The 19,378-nt window shown below is 38.5% G+C and overlaps 1 protein-coding gene across 1 annotated transcript in view; it reads left to right on the top strand.

Annotated features, from left to right (window-relative positions):
• Positions 1-19,378, top strand: part of LARS1 (leucyl-tRNA synthetase 1) — a 68,229-nt gene that overhangs the window by 10,495 nt on the left and 38,356 nt on the right. The window contains exons 5-13 of the mRNA XM_060143902.1: positions 957-1,094; positions 3,528-3,689; positions 4,328-4,440; positions 8,407-8,470; positions 10,400-10,467; positions 10,587-10,812; positions 13,349-13,436; positions 13,519-13,595; positions 19,072-19,125. Of these exons, the coding sequence (XP_059999885.1) occupies positions 957-1,094; positions 3,528-3,689; positions 4,328-4,440; positions 8,407-8,470; positions 10,400-10,467; positions 10,587-10,812; positions 13,349-13,436; positions 13,519-13,595; positions 19,072-19,125 (990 nt within the window). The remainder of the gene's footprint in view (positions 1-956; positions 1,095-3,527; positions 3,690-4,327; positions 4,441-8,406; positions 8,471-10,399; positions 10,468-10,586; positions 10,813-13,348; positions 13,437-13,518; positions 13,596-19,071; positions 19,126-19,378) is intronic.

The raw sequence follows: 19,378 nt of genomic DNA, 5'->3' as shown, positions 1-19,378 counted from the left end.
TCTTGTTAGCTGAAATTCTTCATAGAAGTGTCCCCTCCCCCCCCCTTTTTTTTTTTTTTTTTGGTACACGGGCCTCTCCTGTTGCGGAGCACAGGCTCCGGACGCGCAGGCTCAGCGGCCATGACTCACGGGCCTAGCCGCTCCGCGGCATGTGGGATCTTCCCGGACCGGGGCACGAACCCGCGTCCCCTGCATCGGCAGGCGGACTCCCAACCACTGCACCACCAGGGAAGCCCTCCCCTCCCTTTTTTTGAAATTCACAATTCTATATTTGTATTTTTCTCATAACTTTAACACTGTCTACTTGGTGTCATCTTTGTTTGTGACAGTGGACTCATGGTACAGCTGAAAAGAGCTGGGGTTGAAAGTGCAGGTTCATGTTGTAATTCTGCAGCTTACTAGCTTTATAACCTTGGATAAATCCCTTCGTCTTTCAGTGTTTGTATTCTAACTTAATGTCTGTCCTATCTACCTAAATTTCAGAGTCAGGTTTTTCTTTTAAATAAATAAATTTATTTTTTTATTTATTTTTGGCTGTGTTGGGTCTTCATTGCTGTGTGCGAGCTTTCTCTAGTTGTGGCGAGCAGGGGCTGCTCTTCATTGCGGTGCACAGGCTTCTCATTGCAGTGACTTTTCTTGTTATGGAGCACGGGCTCTAGGCACGTGGGCTTCAGTAGTTGTGGGCACGCGGGCTTTAGTAGTTGTGACACGAGGGCTCTAGAGTGCAGGCTCAGTAGTTGTGGGGCACGGGCTTAGTTGCTCCGCGGCATGTGGGATCTTTCCGGACCAGGGCTCAAACCCGTGTCCCTTGCACTGGCAGGTGGATTCTTAACCACTGCACCACCAGGGAAGCCCCAGAGTCAGTTTTAGTTGGCCATAGAAACAACAACAAAACTCAAATTGTTTCCACCTTGAATTTTTAACTTTACCGTCTCTAATGTTGTGTTTTTTTGTAGGCATGTGCTGATAAATTGAAAAGAGAAATAGAGCTTTATGGTTGCCCCCCTGATTTTCCAGATGAGGAAGAGGAAGAAGAAGAAATCAGTATTAAAACAGAAGATATAATAATTAAGGATAAAGCTAAAGGAAAAAAGGTTTGGTGGTTTGATCATACTTATTTTGGTTGAAGTTTTATATTTATATTTGTCTGATTTATATGTACATTCCCAGTACTAGCATAGTACCTGACACATAAAAAACACTCAGTAATTTTTAAAAAGTAATAAAGGAGAATTATCTTTCTCACTTTTTGATTGCCTTTTTTTCCCCTTTTTACTTTATTTTGATATAATTTTAGACTTACAGAAGAATTACAGGATTGTACAGGGTTCCCTTAGAATCTTAACCCAGTTACATCTTATATAACCATGGTACAGTTCTCAAAACTAAGAAACCAACATTGAACAATACTGTTTAAGAAACTACATACTTCATTTGGATTTAACAGTTTTTCCTTAATATCCTTATTCTGTTCCAAGATCCAGTCCATAATCCCATTTTGCATTTCCTTCTCATGTCTTTTCTTCTGTCTTCCATGATCTTGGCACTTTTGAAGAGTACTGGTCAGATAACTTATAGAATGTCCCTCATTTTGGGTTTGTCTAATGCTTTCTCATGAGTAGATTAAGAGGTGATGTGTCTTCAGTGCATCATATCAGGGAGTATAAGATATTGATATATCTTATTACTGGTGCTGTGAACCTTGATTATTTGGTTTGGGTGGTGTCTGTTAGGTCTTTCTCCTGTGAAGATTTTATTTTTCCCTTTGTAATTCATGTTTGTTTTGAGAGAGATACTTTGAGGCTATGGAAATAATACGTTGTTTCTTTTTTTGTTTTTAAACCATTGCATTGTATACTTCATATTTTAAAGATTTTTATTTATTTTGGCTGCATTGGGTGTTAGTTGTGCCACTCGGGATCTTCGTTGTGGCATGCAGGATCTTTTAGTTGTGTGTGGTATGTGGACTTCTTAGTTGTGGCATGCGGGCTTCTTAGTTGTGGCATGTGGACTCTTAGTTGTGACATGCAAACTCTTAGCTGTGGCATGCATGCAGGATCTAGTTCCCTGACCAGGGATCGAACCCGGGCCCCCTGTGCTGGGAGTGCGGAGTCTTACCCACTGGATCACCAGGGAAGTCCCAATATCTTGTTTATTTTTATATATTTGCTCACTAATTTTAGCATTCATCATTGGATCTTCCCTGCAGCGGTTATTGCTGCATATTTTGTTCTAATGGTGATTTTCAGTTTCCCTCATTCCTTCTACATTTATTATCTGGAATTTTTCTGAAAGGAAAAGTTGTTCTTTCTCCCTCATTTACTTATCTGTTAATTTCTTTTTTATATCAGTGTGGATTCATGCATATTTATTTATTCTTTGGGTTATAATCTAATCCTATTGGGTTTTTTTGAGTTATTGTTATTGCTCAAATTGTTCTAGCAGTGGCCATTGGGGGAATCTTTTAGGTGGGCTCCTGTGTCCATTTGACATGCCCCCATCTTTTTTTCTTTTTTCTATTTCTTTCTTTCTCTTTTCTTTTCTTTTTTTTTTTTCTTTTTGAGCACTTCTATACATTCAGGTGCCACAAGATGCTCCAGGCTCATTTTGTATTTTCCCTGTTTTAGCCCCAGAGTCAACCACTTTTCCAAGGAGTCCTCTTTCCTTTTATTGAAATACGGTATTTAGAAACTAAGTTCCGAGTGCTAGTTATGCTCATTGTTTCTAGGTCCTCTCAGTAGAAAGAGCAAGGAAATATATGTATGTCTACTAACCCACTTATATGTACGTGTCTGTATTTATTTCTTTATACATTTTAAAAAATTTCTTTATATTTTTAAATGAGTTTTTTTAATTAATGTAAACTCTTCCTTCCTTCCTTCCTTCCTTCCTTCCTTCCTTCCTTCCTTTCCTTTCCTTTCCTTTCCTCTCTTCCTCCCTCCCTCCCTCCCTCCCTCCCTCCCTCCTTTCCTCCATCTCTCTCTCACTCTTCACAGTGTATCGTTGTGTTGGTTTGACAAGTGCATGGAGTCATGTTTCTACCACCACAGTACTATACAGAACAGTTTCCTCAGCCCCCGGATTCCTTGTCCTACCTTTTTATAATTCAGCCTTTTTGCCTACTTCCAGTCCCTGGCATGTGGTTACCTTTTTGATATTGGTAAATATTGGAAAAGGAGGAAACTCTTGTTAGCAACTTATTCATAACTAAAAAAGATGCATGTGGTATTTGAAAAAAGGAAATAGAGAAGGTTTGGTGCTAAGATCTTTGTGATGATAACTTTTTATGGTTCCACCTCTGTATTGATAGTTATCTTTGGTGTCAGAATCCAGGTATCAGACTATATGGTTTGGCAAACAGAACAGTACATCCAGATCCTGCACTATTCTGACATGTCAACAGTATTGTTTTAGATTTTAAAAAACTACCGAACAGGATTATTCACTTAAAATTACTGTGGTCCTGGAATTTGTTAGCCAGTTGTTAGTTATTCTTTGATGGAGTTTGGTTTTGCTGTTATTTTCAGAGTAAAGCTGCTGCTAAAGCTGGATCTTCTAAATACCAGTGGGACATTATGAAATCCCTTGGTCTGTCTGATGAAGAGATAGTCAAATTTTCTGAAGCAGAATATTGGCTTGACTATTTCCCACCACTGGCTGTTCAGGATCTGAAGAGAATGGGTTTGAAGGTATGCCCATCACCCCCAGAGTTTAAGGAAATATGAAAAATACATTATATTTGTGTGATTGAATGAGATTTGGACTACCTCTTAATTTAGAATAGTATATTCCAGTAATGACTCAGTACTGTTATTGTCAGATTAGAACCACATGGGCCTCAATGTAAGCAATGAAGTACTTCAATATTTGTTGTTTTGGAATGTATATACATATATTAACAATTAGTAGAAAGGAATTCTGTTCAAAGAATATGAAGAGGCCCACAACATTGTAAATCAACTATACTTCAATAAAATTAAAAAAAAAAAAAAAAGATAAGAAGAAGCCCAAGTGTAGCTTGAATATTTAGGGATACATAAAGGTGTTATGTAAATGCTCTTTCTTAATTTATTATAATTCCTGTATGTTTAATAGGTAAATGTGTGTGTCTAAAAACTTACATATTAAGCACAAATTAACATAATTATGATGTATTATATATTTAATAGGTGGAACTTGAAATTTTTTGGTTTCCTTTGATATTTTTGATATAATTCTAAGTTGGAAAATAAGGAGTAGAAGAGTAAATAATTGATTCATGGGAATTCCTGTTCATAGAAACCATATAAATTTCTCAAAAATTACCTTTTCTTTTCTCCTTCTGTAGGTAGACTGGCGTCGTTCCTTCATCACCACTGATGTTAATCCTTACTATGACTCGTTTGTCAGGTGGCAGTTTTTAACATTAAGAGAAAGAAGCAAAATTAAATTTGGGAAGCGGTGAGTTTGTTGTCCTTCAGTATAATAAAGTAATAATCATGTAATTCCTGCATTATAATTCAGTGTGCCCCAGAGCTTACTTTTTTCCATTATCTTTTCTCTTTTTATAATTTCTCTTTTTGTTCTCTTGTTTCCTGTGAATTCCTTTTTGTTTGGCTGGTGTCTCAGTTTCTCTGAGCTGCTTAGTGTTTGTGACAAATAGAACCAGGGAGGATAGGGGTCTCACTAAAGATTCTCTCTTACGTTCTCACTAAAGATTCTCTTAAGTATTCTAGCCAAGTAGAAAAATAATTTTATTTGTGTTTTAGTTTATCTTTTTGCTCTATAAAATCTTCTATAAAGTTCTTCCTTGATTATATGGATTCATTAAAAGCTATTTGCAATTTTTTTTAAATTTTTGAATTTTATTTTATTAATTTTTTTATACAGCAGGTTCTTAGTAGTCATCCATTTTATACACATCAGTGTATACATGTCAATCCCAGTCGCCCAATTCAGCACACCACCATCCCCACCCCCCTGGCGGCTTTCCCCCGTTGGTGTCCATACATTTGTTCTCTATATCTCTGTCTCAACTTCTGCCCTGCAAACTGGTTCATCTGTACCATTTTTCTAGGTTCCACATACATGCATTAATATACGATATTTGTTTCTCTTTCTGACTTAACTTCACTCTGTATGACAGTCTCTACATCCATCCACGTCTCAACAAATGAACCAATTTCATTCCTTTTTATGGCTGAGTAATATTCCATTGTATATATGTACCACAACTTCTTTATCCATTCGTCTGTCAATGGGCATTTAGGTTGCTTCCATGACCTGGCTATTGTAAATAGTGCTGCACTGAACATTGGGGTGCATGCATCTTTTTGAATTATGGTTTTCTCTGGGTATATGCCCAGTAGTGGGATTGCTGGATCATATGGTAAATCTATTTTTAGTTTTTTAAGGAAGCTCCATTACTGTTCTCTGTAGTGGCTGTATCAATTTACATTCCCACCAACAGTGCAAGAGGGTTCTCTTTTCTCCACACCCTCTCCAGCATTTGTTGTTTGTAGATTTTCTGATGATGCCTATTCTGACTGGTGTGAGGTGATACCTCATTGTAGTTATGATTTGCATTTTTCTAATAATTAGTGATGTTGAGCAGCTTTTCATGTGCTTCTTGGCCATCTGTATGTCTTCTTTGGAGAAATGTCTATTTAGGTCTTCTACCCACTTTTGGATTGGGTTATTTGTTTCTTTAATATTGAGCTGCATGAGCTGTTTATATATTTTGGAGATTAATCCTTTGTCCGTTGATTCGTTTGCAAATATTTTCTCCCATTCTGAGGGTTGTCTTTTCGTCTTGTTTATGGTTTGCTTTGCTGTGCAAAAGCTTTGAAGTTTCATTAGGTCCTATATGTTTATTTTTGTTTTTATTTCCATTACTGTAGGAGGTGGATCAAAAAAGATCTTGCTGTGATTTATGTCAAAGAGTGTTCTGCCTATGTTTTCCTCTAAGAGTTTTATAGTGTCCAGTCTTACATTTAGGTCTCGAATCCATTTTGAGTTTATTTTTGTGTATGGTGTTAGGGAGTGTTCTAATTTCATTCTTTTACATGTAACTGTCCAGTTTTCCCAGCATCACTTATTGAAGAGACTGTCTTTTCTCCATTGTATATCCTTGCCTCCTTTGTCAGAGATTAGTTGACCATAGGTGCGTGGGTTTATCTCTGGGCTTTTTATCTTGTTTCATTGATCTGTGTTTCTGTTTTTGTGCCAGTACCATATTGTCTTGATTACTGTAGCTTTGTAGTATAGTCTGAAGTCAGGGGGTCTGATTCTTCCAGCTCCGTTTATTTCCCTCAAGACTGCTTTGGCTATTCGGGGTCTTTTGTGTCTCCATACAAATTTTAAGGTTTTTTGTTCTAGTTCTGTAAAAAATGCCATTGGTAATTTAATAGGGATTGCATTGAATCTGTAGATTGCTTTGGGTAGTATAGTCATTTTCACAATATTGATTCTTCCAATGCAAGAACATGGTCTATCTCTCCATCAGTTGGTATCCTCTTTAATTTCTTTCATCAGTATCTTATAGTTTTCTGCATACAGGTCTTTTGTCTCCCTAGGTAGGTTTATTCCTAGGTATTGTATTCTTTTTGTTGCAGTGGTAAATGGGAGAGTTTCCTTAATTTCTCTTTCAGATTTTTCATCATTAGTGTATAGGAATGCAAGAGATTTCTGTGTATTAATTTTGTATCCTGCAACTTTACCAAATTCATTGATTAGCCCTAGTAGTTTTCTGGTGGCATCTTTAGGATTCTCTATGTATAGTGTCATGTCATCTGCAAACAATGACAGTTTTACTTCTTCTTTTCCAATTTGTATTCCTTTTATTTATTTTTCTTCTCTGATTGCCGTGGCTAGGACTTCCAAAACTATGTTGAATAAAAGTGGTGAGAGTGGACATCCTTGTCTCGTTCCTGATCTTAGAGGAAATGCTTTCAGTTTTTCACCATTGAGAATGATGTTGGCTGTGGGTTTGTCGTATATGGCCTTTATTATGTTGAGGTAGGTTCCCTCTATGCCTGTGTCTTTTGGTTGGAGCATTTAATCCATTCACGTTTAAGGTAATTATCGATATGTATGTTCCTATGACCATTTTCTTAATTGTTTTGGGTTTGTTTTTGTTGGTCCTTTTCTTTTGTGTTTCCCACTTACTGAAGTTCCTTTAGCATTGTTTGTAGAGTTGGTTTGGTGGTGCTGAATTCTCTTAGCTTTTGCTTGTCTGTAAAGCTTTTGATTTCTCCATTGAATCTGAATGAGATCCTTGCAGGGGAGAGTAATCTTGGTTGTAGGTTCTTCCCTTTCATCACTTTAAGTATATCATGCCACTCCCTTCTGGCTTGTAGAGTTTCTGCTGAGAAATCAGTTGTTAACCTTATGGGAGTTCCCTTGTATGTTATTTGTTGTTTTTCTCTTGCTGCTTTCAATCATTTTTCTTTGTCTTTAATTTTTGCCAGTTTGATTACTGTGTGTCTCGGCGTGTTTCTCCTTGGGTTTATCCTGTATGGGACTTTCTGCGCTTCCTGGACTTGGGTGGCTCTTTCCTTACCCATGTTAGGGAAGTTTTTGACTGTAATCTCTTCCAATATTTTCTCAGGTCCTTTCTCTCTCTCTTCTCCTTCTGGGACCCCTATAATGTGAATGTTGTTGCGTTTAATGTTATCTCAGGGTCTCTTAGGCTGTCTTCATTTCTTTTCATTCTTTTTTCTTTATTCTGTTCTGCAACAGTGAATTCCACCATTCTGTCTTCCAGGTCACTTATCCGTTCTGCCTCGCTATTGATTCCTTCTAGTGTAGTTTTCATTTCATTTATTGTATTGTTCATCTCTGTTTGTTTGTTCTTTAATCTTCTAGGTCTTTGTTAAACATTTCTTGCATCGTCTCGATCTTTGCCTCCATTCTTTTTCCGAGCTCCTGGATCATCTTCACTGTCATTTTTCTGAATTCTCTTTCTGGAAGGTTGCCTATCTCCACTTCATTTAGTTGTTTTTCTGGGGTTTTATCTTGTTCCTTCATCTGGTACATAGCCCTCTGTCTTTTCATCTTGTCTGTCTTTCTGTGAATGTGGTTTTTGTTCCACAGGCTGCAGGATTGTAGTTCTTCTTCTGCTGTCTGCCTTATGCTATTTTCATTTTAAAGGCAAATTTATATTTTACAGTCTTCTGTTTCATACCATAAAGCCAAGATCAGTGAATATTTTTCAGTGGTATTACCTTTGATGAAGGCAGAAAGCTTTCATTAAATAACTATGTTGGCAGTAGAACTCGCCATAAAAGCATAAAAATGATGTAGACATTTGCTCAGTTAGAAGTTTTAGTTAGAAGAAATATTGTGATGGTTAGGTGCAACACTGGCAAATATGTTAGGATAAAACTTGTACGTTATAATAATATTTGTCACTTATTCATTTTTTAGGTATACCATTTATTCTCCAAAAGATGGACAGCCTTGTATGGATCATGACAGACAAACTGGAGAGGTAATTATTTGTGCCATAGAGTAGCTATTGTAATAATTCTTTTTTTTAATAAATTTACTTGTTTGATTATTTTTGGCTGTGTTGGGTATTCGTTGCTGCACGTGGGCTTTTCTCTAATTGCGGCGAGTGGATGCTACTCTTTGTTGTGGTGTTCAGGCTTCTCATTGTGATGGCTTCTCTTTGTTGCGGAGCATGGGCTCTAGGTGTGTGAGCTCTAGGTGCTCAGGCTTCAGTAGTTTGACATGCGGGTTCAATAGTTGTGGCACATGGGCTTAGTTGCTCTGCAGCATGTGGGATCTTCCCGGAGCAGGGCTTGAACCTGTGTCCCCTTCATTGGCTGGCGGATTCTTAACTACTGTACCACCAGGGAAGTTCCTATTGTAATAATTCTTAATGTGGGCATAGAGTTTAAGAAATAGATTAGAAATCTAAAAATCACTTTATTTCAGTGCTGAGGTGTATAGTCATGATACTCTGGTGGCTGTTAAGCCAGAGGCAGAATGTCATCATAGGTACCTGTATCTTGTCAAGGACCTTGCTACTCCAAGAGTAGCACTAGGTTCAGCTGCACCAGCTTGTGTTAGAAAAGCACATTTTTGTTTGTTCATCTGTTTTTTGTTTTTGTTTTGTTTCTTTGGCTGCTGTGCCTGGCTTGTGGGATTCCCCGACCAGGGATCGAACCCAGGCACTTGGTAGAGAAAGCGCAGAGTCCTAACCACTGGACTGCCAGGGAAATCCTAGAAAAGCAGATTCTTGAACCTCACCCCGAAATTGCTGAATCAGAAGCTCTGGGGGTGGGGCCTAGGAACCTGTCTTAACGTGTTCTCAGTGTGATTCATATGCCTGCTAATGTTTGAGAAGAACTGCTTGGAGAGTGCACTGCTCTAAAAGGAGAGCATGAGGAAAGGTAATGAGATATGTGGTTAACTGATATACGCAGATTCCATTTATACTTGCTTTGGTCACATGCCTACTTACTTATTTCCAAAGTACTTCCAGCCATGCATGACATCAGTTCATTCTACATTCCTGTAGGACACATTCGTGACATTATTCCTTGTAATACTTGAATGAAGTAAGGGTAAGTCATTTGCCTAAAGCCTTGGCACAGTAAATCAACAGCAATGCCAGGATCTGAACTATGCAGTCCCTAAGAGTGTGTCATTCTTTGTTACCACCTTTGAACACATTTGTAGTCTAGCAACTACCTTTCAAAATCAGCCTTCAATTATGATGTAACTTATTTGACAGAAATGAGTGTTAATCAAAATTTTGAAAGATTTGAGGGCCTTCAGAGGCCCAGTTTACTATGCTAAGTTTTAATATAGTCAGTGGTAGCAGTATCCTAAATTTCAATAGTACATCATAGTTTTTCACAGCATTTTCCTATCATTATCTTAGCTTTTCCTCAGGACAGTCCTGTATGAATCACAGCACAGTTATTTTACAGATGAGGAAATGAAGGCTCAGAGTGATTGTGACTCCTTGGGTCAAGCCACAAGTGAGGACCCAAGCTAGGTTTTGAATGCACATCATCTGACCCCTGGTCCAGTGTATGTCTGTGATGACTGCTCTGTAGGATTGATGTTGGTTGTATCTTCTAACTCCCATTTTGGCAAACACTATTTTGGCTAATTAATCCAAGTCACTTCATTTTTTTTTCCCACTGTTCTTCCCTCTCAAGGGAGCTCTTAGCATCCTTGATCGGTTTTGGTCTGGTGTGGGGTGGGATGGTGGTCTTCAAGTCATTTTTACACATTAGGCTTCCATGTGGTCAGCACACCACTGGCAGTCTCTTCATTGGAAGAAAGAATTATTCTAACAATGCAGGAACCCATCTTAGAAATTTGAATCAGATCTCTCACATAGATTAGTAGGTGTAATCCAAGCCTTTCTTTCTCCCTTGAATTTTTGTTTTATTTTGTTTAGGGTGTTGGACCTCAGGAATATACTTTAATCAAGTTGAAAGTGCTTGAGCCATACCCATCCAAATTAAGGTAGGTTTGCTACCTACCTTAATAGGTAGAAGAATTGTTGCTTCATCTTTTTGAGATATCAGATAGTTGTGATGGAATCCATAATGTTTTTTGCATAAATGTATATATTTTCTTCTTAGTGGCTTGAAAGGGAAAAATATCTTCTTGGTAGCTGCTACTCTCAGACCTGAGACCATGTTTGGACAAACAAACTGTTGGGTTTGCCCTCATATGAAGTACATTGGATTTGAGACAGTGAATGGAGATATATTCATCTGCACCCAAAGAGCCGCAAGGAATATGTCATACCAGGGCTTTACCAAGGACAACGGAGTGGTGCCTGTTGTTAAAGAGTTAATGGGAGAGGTAAGTTGGGTAGCAGACTTTATTTTAGTGCATGAATTTAGAGGAAAATGTCAAAAATGAAGCTTGAGAAAACATTTAAAAAAACCTTTTAATTGAGGTATACGTTACAGTCAAATGTGTTAAGTCATAAATGTGTATATTTTTGGTGTGTTTTCAAATGTGTATACAGTCATGTAAGCACCACCCAAATCGAGATATAGAACAGTTCCAGCACGCAGAAGGTGCTGTCATGTCCATTTCACGTCACTGCTCAGCCTGCTCCTGCAGAGGTGACCACTGCCATGACTTCAGTCACCAAAGATTAGTTGCTCTTCTTGAACTTTACACAGTGGAATTGTATAGTCTGTACTTTTTTGTGTTTAGCTTCTTTGGCTAAAAGAAGCTAAATACAAAAAAGTACAGACTATACTTTTTCCATGTTGTGTGTAGGAGTAGTTTGTTCTTTTTTTTTTTATTGCTGTGGCGTATTCATTGTGTGACCATATCAGTAAAATAGTATTTTTGAATCTTACATTGCAACTCAGTAACTATCTGGTTGAAAAATACAGACAGCCCTCCCCGAGAGATTTAATAGCTGTGGTAGACACTATATTACTTTTTTAATATGATTACCTGCATTCCTGGAGTGGAATTGCAGCCGCTTTTTTTCTGAAAAGGAAGTCTTGGTTGACCTTAACTAAATCTAGATGGTTACATAGCTCTTATCCTTAGAGTTTATTTACTTATTGGTATTTTTGAGTGTGTTTTATTCCCTTTGGTAAATGCTGATCGTTGGTATCTTAATAAATAATCTTTTAAAAGAAAAGGATGAGTAGAATACCATCTCAATTCTCCTTTTGAATTGGAGAGTTTATTTCTTACTTATTTTGTAAACTTATTTTTTGACTAGATTACTAAATATTCATAAGACTTAAAATTCAAGAGGAAAAGAGGGAATTCCCTGGCAGTCCAGTGGTTAGGACTCCATGATTTCACTGCCGAGGGCACAGGTTCAATCCCTGGTTGGGGAACTAAGATCCCGCAAGCTATGCAGAGCAGCCGAAAAAAAAAAAAAAAAAAAAAAAAGGACAAAAAGTTACACAAAATAGTCCCAGTCACTCAATTCTCCCTTCCATAGGCAGTCAGTAAAATCACTGTCTTGTGTATCCTTCCAGAAGTATTTCATGTGTATACAAGCAAATACGTATATATATATTCTTTGGCCCTCTTTTTTACACACAAATGGCAATGTATTTTATCACATTGTCTGTGTTTTACTTTCTTTTTTACTTAACTATAACTTGGTAATTATTTTATCAGTAGGTAAACATCTTTCTTGTTCTCTCTTTTCTTTTGGGTTGTGCCATGCAGCTTAAGGGGTCTTAGTTCCCTGACCAGGAATTGAACCTGGGCCCTTGGCATGAAAGCACAGAGTCCTAACCACTGGACCTCCAAGGAATTCCCTTTGTTCTTATTTTTTACTGTTACACAGCATTCTGTTGTTTGGCCGTGCCACAATTGTTTAATGATTCTTTATAATGGGTAGTTGAATTGTTTTTTTCTGTTATAAGCAGTGCTGTTACATCTTATTAGTTCCTGATGTTAGAGTTCTGTCTGAGAGGTTTTTAGGAACAGTATTAATGACACAATTTTTTTCCTGTTCTTAAATGCAGCTTTTTTCCATGTTAATTTGAACAGATTCTGGAATGAGGAAAATGGGTGGTATAAATTTAAAAATAGCTTTCAACCTTTAAGGCTATTATGATATTTAGCCTTTATCCTATATGACTGTAAATTCGATAAGCAGCTTATGTATATGAATAGAGTGGAAGGGTGGGAACTATATGGAATTGAAAAGTGCATTCCTTAGGTAAACAAGCAGCTGCAAGCTGTTTGTGTGTTTTGTTTTGTTTTGTTTTTTGGCTGTGCCGAGCGGCATGTGGGATCTTAGTTCCCTGACCAGGGATTGAACCTGAGCTCCCTGCATTGGAAGCGTGGAGTCTTAACCACTGGACTGCCGGGGAAGCCCCGCAAGCTGTTTGTTGATATATGAGAATATGGGTCCAATATTATCCGACCTTTTGATTTTTTCTTTTAAGATACATCTTTTTAATTCAGTTTGTCTTCCTAATTATCATTTAAAATAGAGATGTGGTATTCTATCTTGTTGATGTTTCATATTTTATTAAGTGATTTTTTTTATCATTTAAAGTTTTAGTTTCCAGGTTTTTCTAAGGTAGTTAACACAGCATTGGGGAGATTCTCAAAGAAAAAATAATTCTTTTTCCTGTGAGGTAAATTCCTAGGATTGGATTGCTGGGTCCAAGTTGGATTCCTATATTGTTTTCCTCAAGCAATGTATAAGTGTACTAATTTCCTCACAACTTTGCAAGATTTGGGTATTATAATTATTTTCAGTTATTTTTAGTCTAGTAGGTATAAAAGAATGAGTGTTGTTGATTATTAGCTTCTCAGGGCTTAAAATGTTAACATTGTTTTAAATTTTAATGATCAGAATAAGTTACTTCTGTTTTATGCTGATCTTTTTCTTACATAGGATATTCTTGGTGCATCACTTTCTGCGCCTTTAACATCCTATAAGGTGATCTATGTTCTCCCAATGCTCACCATCAAGGAGGATAAAGGTAAAGAGTTTATTTCTTTCTAGCCATTCTTTGCGAAACACATTCTGGTTATATTAGTTAATTCTACAGTTTCTTTTATAAGGTACTGGTGTGGTCACAAGTGTTCCTTCTGACTCCCCCGATGATTTTGCTGCCTTCAGAGACTTGAAGAAAAAGCAAGTGAGTATCTGTGTTTCATGTTCCTATTTCCTCTTCATCATCTCATTGGTTAGGTACCACTGAACTAATTATTGGATTAGGCTAAAAAGCTATGCATGTGTCTTTGAAATGCTACCTTTAACCTGTTTCTTGATATTTATATGTTTTTCTATGATTTGAATTTTAAATATCGATGTAAAATTTATAGAATCTTTTTTTTTTTTTTTTTTTTTGGCTGTGCTGTGTGGCATGTGGGATCTTAGTTCCCTGACCAAGGATGGAACCCACGCCCCGCTGCAGTGTAAGCGTGGAGTCTTAACCACTGGACCGCCAGGGAAGTCCCCATAGAATCTTTAAGACTTATTTTTTTTAGAGCAGTTTTAGGTTCATAATAAAAATCGAGAGGAAGGTACAGAGATTTCCCATATACCCCCTGCTTCAACACCTGCATAGCCTCCCCCATTATTAGTATCACTCACCAGAGTGATACATTTTTTTTTTTTTTTTTTTACTGAAGATGAACCTACATTGACACATCATAATCACCCAAAGTCCGTAGTTTACCTTAGGGTTCACTCTTTTTTTTTTTTTTTTTTTTTGCGGTACGCGGGCCTCTCACTGCTGTGGCCTCTGTCGTTGCGGAGCGCAGGCTCCGGATGCGCAGCCTCAGCGGCCATGGCTCACGGGCCTATCCGCTCCCCGGCATGTGGGATCCTCCCGGACCGGGGCACGAACCCGTGTCCCCTGCATCGGCAGGCGGACTCTCAACCACTGCGCCACCAGGGAAGCCCAGGGTTCACTCTTGGTGTTGTACATTCTGTGGATTTGGACGAATGTATAATAACATGTGTCCATCATTATAATACACAGGATTTTCACTGCCTTAAAAATCCTCTGTGCTCGGGCTTCCCTGGTGGCGCAGTGGTTGAGAGTCTGCCTGCCGATGCAGGGGTCATGGGTTCGTGCCCCGGTCTAGGGAGATCCCACATGCCGTGGAGTGGCTGGGCCGCTGAGCCTGCGCATCCGGAGCCTGTGCGCTGCAACGGGAGAGGCCACAACAGTGAGAGGCCCGCGTACTGCAAAAAAAAAAAAAAAAAAAAAAAAAATCCTCTGTGCTCTTTTTGTTCGTCTCTCCTCCCTCCCACCCCTGGCAACCACTGATCCCTCTCTCCCTCCCTCCCTCCCTCCCTCCCTCCCTCCCTCCCTCCCTTCCTCCCTCCCTCCCTCCCTTCCTCCCTCCCTACTTCCCTTCCTCCCTCCCTCCCTCCCTCCCTCCGGGTCTTAGTTAGGACACGTGTGATCTTCGTTGCAGCATGTGGGATCTAGTTCCCTGACCAGGGATCAAACCCTGGCCCCCTGCGTAGGGAGTGTGGAGTCTTAAACACTGGACCACCAGGGAAGTCCCCACTGATCTTTTTTTTTTTTTTTGGTGATACGCGGGCCTCTCACCATTGTGGCCTCTCCTGTTGCGGAGCACAGGCTCCGGACGCACAGCCTCAGTGGCCATGGCTCACGGGCCCAGCCGCTCCACCGGCACGTGGGATCCTTCTGGACCGGGGCACGAACCCGTGTCCCCTGCGTCGGCAGGCGGACTCTCAACCACTGTGCCACCAGGGAAGCCCCCCACTGATCTTTTTAATTGTCGCCATAGTTTTACCTTTCCAGAAAGTCATAGTTGGAATCATACAGTATGTAGCCTTCTTAGATTTTCTTTCAATTAGCAATATGTATTTAAGGTTTCTCATGTCTTTTCATAGCTTGATAGCATATTTCTTTTTAGCACTAATAATATTCTGTTGTCTGGATGTACATTTATTCATTCACCTGATGAAGAACATCTTGGTTGCTAACAAGTGTTGGCAGTTATGAGTAAAGCTGCTGTAAATATCCGTGTGCAGGATATTGTATAGACAACTCTTTTGTGTAAATACCAAGGAGTGCGATTGCTGGATCATATGGTAAAAGTATGTGTAATTTTGTAAGAAACCACCAAACTGTCTTCCAAAGCGGCTGTACCATTTTGCATTCTCACCAGCAATGTATGAGAGTTCCTGTTGCTCCACATCCTTGTCAGCATTTGGTATTGTCAGTTTTCCAGATTTTGGCCATTGTAATTGGTGTGTAGTCATATCTCATTGTTTTATTTTGCATTTTCTTGATGGTGGATGTTGTGGAGTGTTTTTTCATATGCTTGTTTGCCATCTGTGTATCTTCTTTGGTGAGATTTGTCTGTTAAGGTCTTTGGCTTATTTATTTATTTTTTTCAAATGAGTTGTTTTAATTACAGGTGGTACAGAATTCAGGATAGAACCAAGACTTAAGAACACATTTTGGCAGGCTTCTGGGCTGGGTTTATGCAGGTGTCATAGTTAAGGTAGAAATGGCTGAGAAGAACTAAAGACAAGATGAGCCGCTGTATGATTTTTTTTTTAACAAAAGTTTATTCTTAAATGTACAGTAGGTTCCAAGACAACACTTTATTCTAGCTATAAGTGGCAACAGATACTATGGCAGGGAGTCCAGATGTTTAAACAGGAATGGAATTAGGATCATCATTGCCTCAAACACAAGGAACAGCTTACTTTTTGCCAGATTTTTTAATAACACCTGTGGCCAGGGGGGCCTTTCCCTGCGGCCTTCGCTTTTAGCTCCTTGAGTTTCTTCTGCTCCTCCTTGTGTTTCTGCTTGAATGCCTTACCTTCCTTGTCTATCTCCTTGGCTTGCTTCTTGGCGTGCTTCAGGGGCTTCTCCTCGCCACCTTCAGGGCCCAACATGGTGCCTGCCACCCCTTCCCCAGAGCCTGCTCCCGGAAGCCTTATTTTTTAAATCAGGTTGTTTGTTTTCTTATTGTTGAGTTTTAAGAGTTCTTTGTATATTTAAGAGTCCTTTATCAGATGTGTTGTTTGAAAATATTTTTTCTCAGTGTGTGGTTTGTCTTTCAATTCTCTTGATGTTGTCTTTTGCAGAGAAGAACTTTTTAATTTTAATGAAGTCCAGCTTATCAATGATTTCTTTCATAGATTATGTCTTTGGTGTTGTATCTAAAAAGGCATCACCATATGCGTGGACATTTAGGTTTTTTCCTGTGTTATCTTCTAGGAGTTTTATAGTTTTGTGTTTTACATCTAGGTCCATGATCTGTTTTGAGTTAATTTTTGTGTTGAGTGTCAGATCTGTGTCTAAATTCATTTTTTTGCTTGTGGATGTCCAGTTGTTCCAGTAACATTTGTTGAAGAGACTGTCTTTGCTCCATTGTATTGCCTTTGCTCCTTTGTCAAAGATCAGTTGACTGTATTTATGAGGGTCTCTTTCTGGGCTCTCTGTTATATTCCATTGATCTATCTGTCTGTTCTTTTGCCAGCACCACACTATCTTGGTTATTATAACTTTACTATAAGTAAATCTTGAAGTCAGACAGTGTCAGTCTTCTAACTTTATTCTTCTTTTATATTGAGTTGGCTATCCTGGGGCTTATTCCTCTCCACGTAAACTTTGGAATCAGTTTGTTGATATCCATAAAGTAACTGGCTAGAATTTTGATTGAGAGTGTATTGAATCTGTTGGTTAAGTTGAAAAGAACTGACATCTTGACAACATTATGTCTTCTAATCCTTGAACATGGAATATCTCTCCTTTATTCAGTTCTTCTTTGATGCTGTTCATCAGAGTTTTGTAGTTTTCCTCATATCTTACATTTACATTGTTAGTTTTGTACCTAAGTGCAATTGAACAACACAGGTTTGAACTGTGCAGGTCCATTTATAAGTCTTTTTTCAATAAATATGTACTACAGTACTAGGTGATCTGTGGTTGATTGAATTTGCAGATGTGGAACCACGGATACAGTGGTCTGACTGTAAAGATATATGCAGATTTTTGACTGCTTGGGGTAGTTGGCACCACTAACCCCCATGTTGTTGAAGGGGCAACTGTATTTAATTTTGGGGGTTACTAATGTAAATGGTATTGTGTTTTTAATTTCAAGTTCCACTTGTTAACTGTTGGTATATAGGAACACCATTGAATTTTGTGTTTTAGCCGCGTATCCTGCAACCTTTCTGTAATTGCCTGTTAGTTCTAGGACGTTTTTTTTGTTGATTCTTTTGGATTTTCTACATAGGTGATCATGCTATCTGCAAACAATGACAGTTTTGTCTTCCTTCGCAGTCTGTATACCTTTTCTTTTCTTGCCTTATTTAATTACCAAGAGCATTCAGTATGATGTTGAAAAGGAGTAGTGAGAGGGGATATGTATTGTGTCTGATCTTAGTGGGAAAGCTTTGAATTTTTTGAAAATCATCAAGTATGATTTTAGCTGTAGGTTGGTTTTTTGTTTGTTTGTTTTTTTCTTTGGCCACGCTGCGTGGCTTGTGGGATCTTAGTTCCCCGACCAGGGATTGAACCCTGCCCCCTGGCATTGAAAGCACGGAGTCCTAACCACTGGACCGCCAGGGAATTCCCTGGCTGTAGGTTTTTTATACATAGTCTTTACCAAATTGAGAAAATCTGCTTCTATTCTAGTTTACTGAGAGTTTTTATCTTGAATAGGTATTGGATTTGGCCAAATACTTTTTTTCATCTGTTGATACGATTGTGTGATTATTCTTTTTTAACCTGTTGATGTGATGGATTTCGTAAAACTTTTGAAAAAAGGTTTGAGAAAAATTTTCTGATATTCACATTTGCATTGCAACCTGGAATATGAACCTCATTTTAAGTGGGGTGTGTGTGTGTGTGTGTGTGTGTGTGTGTGCATTTTTGCTTTTGGCTGTACAGTTTCATCATTTAAGTCATTCACTCTAACTTAAACTGTTTAGTTTTTTAAAATCATACGTCCTTTCTTGAGATATTTTGTAAAATTAAAAAATTGCTCTCTGTGGAGGGAAGAACAAAAATAGTTTAAAAAAGTTTGGAGGGTGCTTCTCTTAATGATTGTACAGTAAGTCCCCTACATATGAACCTTCAGGTTGTGAACTTTGAAAGCTGCGAATGTGTATCTGGTTCCAGCAAGGAACCAGAACCTGTGCCATCCATGTTAGGCATGAGTGAACTTGCAGCTTGCCCTCCGTGTCCTGTTGCTGACGATCCTTCAGCTCTATCATCTCCCACCTCCTGTCCCTCCTCCAGTCAGTAACTCTTCTTGCCTGTCCACTTGATGCCAGCCCCTGTATGCCAGCTGTTGTACAGTACTATTGTAATATACTTTTCAAGGTACTGTACTGTAAGATTAAAAATATTTTCTTTATTTTTTGTGTTTGTTCGTCTTGTATGTATTATTTGTGTGAAAAGTATTATAAACCTGTTACAGTACAGTACTATATAGCTGATTGTGTTAGTTGGGTGCCTAGGGTAACTTTGTTGGACTTACGAACAAATTGGACTTATGAACAAATTGGACTTATGAATGTGCTCTGGGAACGGAACTCGTTCGTATGTAGGGGACTTATTGCACCAGTGAACTATTGATCATTAATATTAACTTACAATTTTTTTGTAGGCTTTACGAGCAAAATATGGAATTAGAGATGACATGGTCTTGCCATTTGAGCCTGTGAGTACATAGATGATTCAGAATATTAATATCCATTTCTTTATTAGAGAACAAAGAGCAGCTAGCACTTTACTTGTCACAGAATTACATAATTGGTAGAGTATGAAATAAGAGGGAGTTTAAGAGTTTGTTTGCTTTAACATGATATCTGCTGTGGTGGATAAGAGCAAAAGAAAAACCAGCAATAGGCATTTTCTTAGCACCTGGCACCTGTAATTCTGAAACAAACAAATAGCCTTTTAGCATTACCAAT

This window comes from Lagenorhynchus albirostris, chromosome 3 (assembly GCF_949774975.1).
Source record: "Lagenorhynchus albirostris chromosome 3, mLagAlb1.1, whole genome shotgun sequence".
Classification (NCBI taxonomy): Eukaryota; Metazoa; Chordata; class Mammalia; order Artiodactyla; family Delphinidae; genus Lagenorhynchus; species Lagenorhynchus albirostris.
The sequence above is the reverse complement of the archived record's forward strand: the minus strand, read 5'-3'. Positions and strand labels throughout refer to the sequence as shown.